The sequence below is a fragment of the Zootoca vivipara genome, chromosome 9 (assembly GCF_963506605.1).
Source record: "Zootoca vivipara chromosome 9, rZooViv1.1, whole genome shotgun sequence".
In the NCBI taxonomy this organism is placed as follows: Eukaryota; Metazoa; Chordata; class Lepidosauria; order Squamata; family Lacertidae; genus Zootoca; species Zootoca vivipara.
In genome coordinates this window covers 449,018-457,236 of record NC_083284.1, presented here as the reverse complement: position 1 = coordinate 457,236, position 8,219 = coordinate 449,018, and the positions used below count along the sequence as shown (strand labels likewise).

The 8,219-nt window shown below is 51.0% G+C and overlaps 1 protein-coding gene across 1 annotated transcript; it reads left to right on the top strand.

Moving 5' to 3' along the window:
* The first annotated feature begins 1,160 nt into the window (after window positions 1-1,160).
* Window positions 1,161-6,560, top strand: INO80B (INO80 complex subunit B). Its single transcript, XM_035134572.2, has 5 exons — window positions 1,161-1,278; window positions 2,248-2,431; window positions 2,865-2,983; window positions 3,758-3,903; window positions 4,668-6,560. The coding sequence occupies exons 1-5, from the start codon at window positions 1,221-1,223 to the stop codon at window positions 5,130-5,132; spliced, it is 972 nt and encodes a 323-aa protein (XP_034990463.2). The 5' UTR covers window positions 1,161-1,220; the 3' UTR covers window positions 5,133-6,560.
* The last annotated feature ends 1,659 nt before the right edge of the window (window positions 6,561-8,219 follow it).

The following is an 8,219-nucleotide window of genomic DNA, read 5'->3' as shown; positions in this document are numbered from 1 at the left end:
GGAGGGAACCGCCAGAAGGCCCTCGGAGCTGGACCTCAGTGTCTGGGCTGTACGATTGGGGGTGGAGACGCTCCTTCAGGTCTACTGGGCCTTTCAAGGTCAGCACCAACACTTTGAATTGTGCTCGGAAACGTACTGGGAGACGGGTGTAGTATTGTGGCGTTTCAATGCCTCTCTGTTTTCCAGGGCTTCTGCTGGGAGTCCACCTGGCCAGGCTGTCGTTGGGCTTGTGCCAGAGTCCAGCCTCGCTCCACAGGCGGGTTTTTTTTGGGGGGGGGGCTGGTGCCCTTTGGGGTTTGCTTCCGGTTTGCTCATCCGGTTTGGTGCAGCAGAATGTTCCTTTGGCAGAAAAGTGGGACTTCCTGCCTGGGCCCAGCAGGAAAGTGAATCATAGAATCCTAGAGTTGGAAGAGACCACAAGGGCCATCCAGTCCAACCCCCTGCCAAGCAGGAAACACCATCAAAGCATTCTTGACAGATGGCTGTCAAGCCTCTGCTTAAAGACCTCCAAAGAAGGAGACTCCACCACGCTCCTTGGCAGCAAATTCCACTGCCGAACAGCTCTTACTGTCAGGAAGTTCTTCCTAATGTTTAGGTGGAATCTTCTTTCTTGTAGTTTGAATCCATTGCTCCGTGTCCGCTTCTCTGGAGCAGCAGAAAACAACCTTTCACCTCAGTGAGCCTCAGAAGAGCCCCTTGGCTGGATCAGGCCAGCCTCCTGTCCCCCCCAGTGGCCACTGACAGCCCTCTGCTCCTCCATGAATTTGCCCTGCCCTCTTTTGAAGCTGATAGCTGCACAGGGGGATTTTTCTGCCTACGGGACTCCCTGCCTCATGGGGAACAGGGAATGGTTTAGGTTTAGCAGGAAAGAGTCTGCGCGGGTGTTTCTTCTGGCTACCAGGACCTTCTGAAGCACCAGCCTGCATTTTCTGCATTTTCCTTGCATCGCCCCTGAAAGCAGGAGTGGGAAACCTCTGTCGGCTAGCTAGAGGGCCACATTCCCTCCTGGACAATCTTCCGGGGTCCGCATGCCAGTTGATGGGCAGGTGAACCAACGCAGGCGGTTCCTGCAAAGCCTGTCTGGCTATGGCGTGACGTCACTCTCGCCGCGCCAGCCCCCGCGGAGCGGAAGTGCGTCATTTGCGCGCGCGGGAGCGGGCCCTGTCCGTCCGCAATTGCGTCCCCCCGGGAAGCCGCCGCGTCTTTGGCGGGCCGGCTGGATGAGCCAAGCGTGGCGGAGGGCCGAGGGCGGAGGCCGGATGGAAGGCGCCGCGCGGGGTGAGTAGCCGAGCGAGGCCTGGTCTGGTCTGCCTGGGGCCTGGAGCCTGGAGCCCTTCCTTTCCTCCCGGCCCGGGAACCCCAAGGGGCGGCTCTGGCTCTCCCGCTCCCCGTGTCAGCCTCACAACAGCCCTGCCAGGGAGTCGGGCCCGCGAGCGAGCGAGCGAGGGACTGGTCGCCCAGCTGTTTTTGGACTACAACTCCCATCATCCCTAGCTAACAGGACCAGTGGCCAGGGATGGTGGGAATTGTAGTCCAAACAGCTGGATGGCCGAGTTTGCCTATGTCTGGCCTAGGCATAGCTGCCAAGTTTTCCCTTTTCTCGCAAGGAAGCCTATTCAGCATAAGGGAAAATCCCTTTAAAAAAGGGATAACTTGGCAGCTATGGCCAGGGCCGTTGTCCTTTATTAAATTTATAAGTCACTTTTTCGCAACGGGCGCTCAAAGCAACTTGCAAAATGATTTGACAAACAAGCAAACGTACATCATCATCTTTTTGTTTGTATGCTGTCTTTCCATGGTTAAAACAATGCTCAAGGCGGCTTACAACATGACAAGATTTAGATCAGGCATCCCCAAACTGCGGCCCTCCAGATGTCTTGTCCTACAACTCCCATGATCCCTAGCTAACAGGACCAGTGGTCAAGGATGATGGGAATTGTAGTCCCAAACATCTGGAGGGCCAAAGTTTGGGGATGCCTGATTTAGATCATTACCAACATAGCAAAAGTCATAAACAATAAATAAAACACATCAAAAAGTACACAGCCAAATAGAAAACAATTTCCACATGAATCATAATGCATGAAAACCATGAAAGAGGAGGGAACACATTTCAACAGCCCACCCACTCTAAAAGGCTGCGGATAATTAAAAGCCAACGGCTTGGTTAAAAAGGGAGCTTGTTGCACTGTGAAGATGCTGAGCTGACTGCTATGGTGTCCTGCTTGCTTTCTCCGTCCCTTGCAGGAGATGATGAATCCAGCAACCATGGATCCCACAAGAAGAAGCACAAGAAGCACAAGAAGAAGCACAAGAAGAGGCATCACCGCGAGGAGGCGGGCATGCCGGCCGTGGAGCCCCTGGCTGCCCTGCCCAAGCCTCAGCTGAAGCTCAAGATCAAGCTTGGAGGACAGATCTTGGGCACTAAGAGGTATGTAGAAGGAGCTCCAGAATGGGACAAGCAGAGGCGGGTTGGTGGGGGAAGGTGGGCAGTTAACTCCTTTGCATTTATTGCTTGGAGTTGTAGGCAAACCATTGGCATACGGTGGATGCCATATCTAACATATATGTAAAATCTGAGCCATTCAGATAAAACATAGGACTCCAAGTGATGTTGAAACCACCAGTGCCACACAGCCTAGAAGAGAGAATTTTGCACTGCTTCTAGAAAGAATCCTCAAACCCCTCAGGGGTGGGGGGAGGGACTTAGCTCAGTTGTGCCCTCCAGCTTTTTCTGATCCATAACTGCTTTGCTTGGAGACCCCCTCCCTACCACCCATTCACCCATCAGAGCTGGGTTTGGCTAATCTCTGGGTCCTCCAGTTTATTGGGATGAATTCATTGGCTTCCTCTTGTCTTCCCAGTGTGCCAACCTTCACCGTCATTCCCGAGAGGCCGCGCTCTCCCTCCCCACTGATGGTTGTGGATGATGAAGATGAGCCGATGGAAGGGGTGCCCATTGAACAATATCGTGCATGGCTGGGTAAGCGAGCGATGTTTTTCCTGGGGAAACCCTTTGGTGTGGCAGAGGCCACAGCTGGAGGATGCTACTGGAGTTCTTCTAGATTTGCTGGTGTATAGAAGTGTGGTTTCTTTCTCTACATTAGCTCGTTCAGCTGTAGGGCTGCTTATTTAGTAAGGTGACAAGGCTGTGCTGCAATATGGTCCCCAAGAGAGGACAGGAGGATTAGCTGCCTGATTGCGACGGATTGGTCACGGCTATAAGCACAGTTAGAGTATGAAAGCACTTTAAATTTGCAAATCAGCAAGGCAATTGTCCGCTCACTCATGGTAAGTTTCCTTCTGTTACATTATCGTCCCAGTTTCTTCATCAGTTGCTTCCAAAATGAACTGAAACGTCATCTTGTGATGGCCTGTAAGACTGCAGAAAACCTTCTACTCTCATTAACAGTAGCTTCATTCTTTAGGAGTATTTATACCCTTCCTCCTAACCAGATTTCCCAAGGTGGCTGAAACTTTTATAACAAAATAAAACAGGCAGTGATACAATAGTCACTAAAATGGGTCAAAGGTGCATAAAAGCCCCCCGCCCCTGACTATTGAAGCAGCTGCATGTCTGTCCCACAAAGGCCGGGACGTCCTTCCTGGGCGGCTGCTACTGCTGTCCCTCACAGCCCTGGTGCGGGATACGGGATGCGAGAGGTGCAGGTGGAGCAGTGATATAAGATGCGTCCCCCACAGTTCTCCAATGTTGCAACTCAAAGTTAAGGCAAACTTTTCTTGCCCACAAACCCAGATGAGGACAGTAACCTGGAGCCGTCTCCCCTGCCGGAACTCGATACTGAGGAGCAGCGCTGGCTGGATGCCCTGGAGCGCGGGGAACTGGATGACAACGGGGAGCTCAAGAAGGAGGTGGACGAATCCCTGCTCACAGCCAGGCAGGTAAGGAGGAGGAAGCTGTTAGGGCCGCCCTCGCTGGAGAGCACTGGTGGGACTCTGCGCAGGGGAAACTGAGGGAGGCTCTGTTCTGGTGCTCTGTTCCCAGAGTGAATGTGTTATGTGGTGGCTGCGAGGCCCCAAAGGAGCAGCTTAAACTGATGGAATACTTGATCTAGAAGGAAAACAGGGCCAGACCAAAGGGCAGTATCCATGACCTTGATCTGTCTGGAAAGTGACAGTTGTGACGGTATTTCCTTTAGGAATCAGCCTGTTCAGCCTCCCAAGCAGGTTTGCTTCCACTGTGGCTCCTTGCCTGCCTACCTGCCTTCAGCCTGCAAGGGAGATGGGGCTTCTGATTTCAGTCTGTCGGGGACTGATGCTTCTGCATGGGGTGGGAGAAGGAATTTGTCCCATAAGCATCTAAGGAAAGCCTGCAGGGTCAGGCCAGAGCCCATTAGTCCAGCATCCTGTTCTCACAACGGCTGTGCTGTACTTCCATGGTGGGAGGCAGTAAGACTTCTGAAACCACAGGAGGGGAGAGATGCTCTTGTGCTTGGGTCCTGCTTGTGGGTTTCCCACAAGAAACCCCTCAGCCATCATAATAATGATGGAGAAGATGGGCCCCCACTGGCCTGATCCATTGATGCAATAAAATCTACCATCCGTTGTATCTCCGTGGCCCCTGATAGTTGCCGCTGGGCCTTGCTGGCTGCCAGCCTCTCCATGAGTCCATGCTCTCTTTTGTTCTTTCTTTCCATGCCCTCCAGAAAGCCCTCCTGCACAAGCAACAGAGCCAGCCGCTGCTGGAGCTTCCGATGGGCTACAAGGCCAAGGAGCTGACGGAGGAGATGCTGGTGAAGCGAGAGGAACGCGCTCGCAAGCGGCGCCTCCAGGCGGCCAAGAAGGCGGAGGAGAACAAGAACCAAACCATTGAGCGCCTCACCAAGACCAGCAAGGCCAAGGTGAAAACTCTGCGGGAGCGGAAGGCCAGAGCGGCGGCCGCCCCGATGGTCTCCTACCGCAACGCTGCCGGCGGGATTACGGTCTCCTTCCCTCTGGGGGTCCCTGCACCTCTGCTGCCCTCCCTCCCGCCTGCTGTGCCTCTGCCCACCCCCTGCGGAGTCGGTGGGTGCCCCAACCTCAAGCGGTACTCCTGCTCCCTCACTGGGGTGCCGCTCTGCAGCCTGGCCTGCTACAAGAAGAACTTGCTGCTCCAGCAGGTGGCAGCCTAAGCACCAGCATCCTTGTGTGCCTGGAACTCCTCTAGGAATGCCACCTCTGTGATCCAAAGGAGCATGCGGCAGACCTTCACCCCCACCCCTCAGGTGGAGATGGGTTCAGGCAGGCTGTTTCTCCAAGCTGTGGGATGGCGCTGAAGATGCTTGTGTCTCTGTAGTGATGGTCAGACATGGCCAAGTGACCGAGGGTGGCAAGGCAGCTGGCCCTGTGGCACCAAGAGACGAGTGCCTCTCTCATGTGGGACCTAGCACAGCCCGCACTCCTGGCAGCTCCTCTTGACAGAGGAGACTTAGCATCACTCCTGCCGCAGCTACGATGGTGGCACAGGAAGTTGACATTGGCAGGAGGCGACGGCAGCTGGATCTTTGGGGAAGGAGGAAAAACCCTTCCCAGTTGCAAACCGGAGCCTCTCCTTTCTTTTCCTGCCTGCGTAACGGCAGGAAGGAACCAGGTGTTCGATCTTGGCTTCCTTGCCCAGATCTACCGTACTTTGCCCTACAGAGAAACACGATTCCACTGGCGATTTATTTATTTGAAAGACACAGCGAAGGTAAAAGATATCCAGAAGTGCATAAAGGTGGTCTCATCATTTGCTTGTTTTTTCATCCCTCCCTTTGACAGTGAGCTCTAGAGATGCAAGTGGTGGCGGTGGCCAGACCAGGGGTGGGGTGGGGGGGGGAGACACTGGTGTGCTTTTCACAAACCATTTTAGAAAGGACTGCTGCAGGGATGCCAGGTCTCTAGTCTCCCCTTCCCATGTTAGGTCATGGAACTAACTCCACAGTCTATCTAGAGCCAAGCACGGAGGTCCAGGAGTCAAATCTGGGAAGATGCAGTGAAATCTGTGTCTCACAGGAATCTGGTTGGCTGCTGTGAGAAGAAAATACTGTCCTCAACAAGCCCTTGGGCCTGATCCAGCTGCAAGGCTCTTATATTTCAAAGAACTGTGGATATATTTTAAATAAATAAATAGATGATGATGATGATGATGATGATGATGATGATAGCAGCAGCGGGGCAAAATGGAAAGAGGTGTGGGAGCTACTGTGTTAGAAGCCAACCAAATTTCAAACTACCAGTCTTGGGATGTGCTCACCTGTATTTTTTGTTAGAGATTTCAAAGTGCATGCGTGCAGAAAGTCAGCTATCCACTTCTGACAATTAACTATTGGCTGAAAGCCAAGGCCTGATCTCTCTCTGCATGGGGACAAGAGCCTTAGTAACGACCTTCTGATTATTGAGTAAGAAGTTCCTAAAAGAAAAAAAAGCTCTGTGTGGTGTTGTGTGGAAAGACTGTTTTTGTAACAGGTGGTTGTGAGAGAGACAGAGAGGAAAGGATCTGTTTTATTTCATTTATTTTATGAAGTTTGTACATAGTAACTTCTGGATACTGTTTGTCCAATAAATACTGTATATAGTTATCCTGGTGAAGTTGTCTATTCCTGCGTCCAGACGTCTAGTCATTGCTCTACAGCCAGAAGCTTCCGAAAAAACTTGTGTGTACTCTGCTGTGTCCGGGTTTACGTTATTCCTGACACTAAACACTAATATTTTTCTAGCACAACTAACACACATTATAGACCTACACAACTGATGGCAGAGACAGTCACCTGGAGTGTGCAGTTCGCACAACCTAAGACTTCAGTGTCCCTCAATGACCCCACTCCAAAATTTGTTTAGATGTTAAGCACCGCTGAGAGAGTCTGAAGTAGAGAATACTTTAAAATGCACTCCTTAAACCACCATAAACTAACCAGGCTCCCCGGCAGCATGAACTAATAACCACATGTCATGTCACATTTTAATAGAAATTGTTAATAAGTTTAATTTTGTGTTTGCAAAAAAAATGAATGATTCCGTCCTTCAGTTTTCAAGACACACTACTCTTTATTGTTGTGGCACTGTGGTTAAACCACTGAGCCTAGGGCTTGCTGACCAGAAGGTCGGCGGTTTCGAATCCCTGTAACGGAGTGAGCTCCCGTTGCTTGGTCCCAGCTCCTGCCAACCTAGCAGTTCGAAAGCATGTCAAAGTGCAAGTAGATAAATAGGGACCGCTTTGGCGGGAAGGTAAACGGCGTTTCCGTGAGCTGCTCTGGTTTGCCAGAAGCGGCTTTGTCATGCTGGCCACATGACCTGGAAGCTATACGCCGGCTCCCTCGGCCAATAATGTGAGATGAGCGCGCAACCCCAGAGTCGGTCACGACTGGACCTAATGGTCAGGGGTCCCTTTACCTTTACCTTATCCTTAACATATACTTTGGGGCTTCAAAGCGCACACATTTCGGTAATCCCTGTGATAGCCCTTGTAAGGCAGACCAGTATTACAGTGATGATTAATACTGATGTTATTGTTTTTGCATTGTATTACTTTGATAAAATACATATTTTGTTATGTACAAATGGCTTTAGATACCTATTAGGTCTATAAATGACCATATAGCATCTATTCAACACAAAAAACAGTGACAATTTGTTGTTGACCAAGGACAGCTGGACGTATAAAGGGCCCCATTACCTTCAGGAGCTGAGGGCCTCATCAAACCTAAATGCGGCCCTGCTCAGACCCCAGACCTGGGCCAGCAGAGGATCCTCCAGGCTCAGGAGGATTTACAAGGATTTACCAGGCACAGGGTCTTCTCGGTAGTGGTGCCTGCCCTGTGGAACGGCCTCCCACCAAATGTCAAAGAAATAAACTCTCTGACTTTTTAAGAAGACATCTGAAGGCAGCCCTGTCTAGGGAAGCTTTTAATATCTGATGAATTATTGTATTTTAATATTTTGCTGGAAGCCACCCAGAGTGGCTGGGGAAACCCAGCCAGATGGGCGGGGTATAAATAATATTGCAGTTGAAACAAAAAATAAAAAAAATTCCTTCCAGTAGCACCTTAGAGACCAACTAAGTTTGTCATAGGTATGCCCTGTATGAGGCCTTGCAAATAGTGGGGGAGACAGGGAAAGATACAGGAAGCTGAATGCAGATTTCCAAAAAATAGCAAGGAGAGACAAGAGGGTCTTCTTAAATGAGCAATGCAAAGAAATAGAGGAAAACAATAGAATGGGGAAAACCAGAGATCTGTTCA

Excerpts from the sequence above, each read along its gene's own strand:
- INO80B (XM_035134572.2), top strand. The coding sequence starts at position 1,221 with ATGAGCCAAGCGTGGCGGAGGGCCGAGGGCGGAGGCCGGATGGAAGGC. Across the intron at positions 1,279-2,247 it reads GATGGAAGGCGCCGCGCGGG|GAGATGATGAATCCAGCAAC; the intron begins GTGAGTAGCCGA and ends CGTCCCTTGCAG. Across the intron at positions 2,984-3,757 it reads ACAATATCGTGCATGGCTGG|ATGAGGACAGTAACCTGGAG; the intron begins GTAAGCGAGCGA and ends CCACAAACCCAG.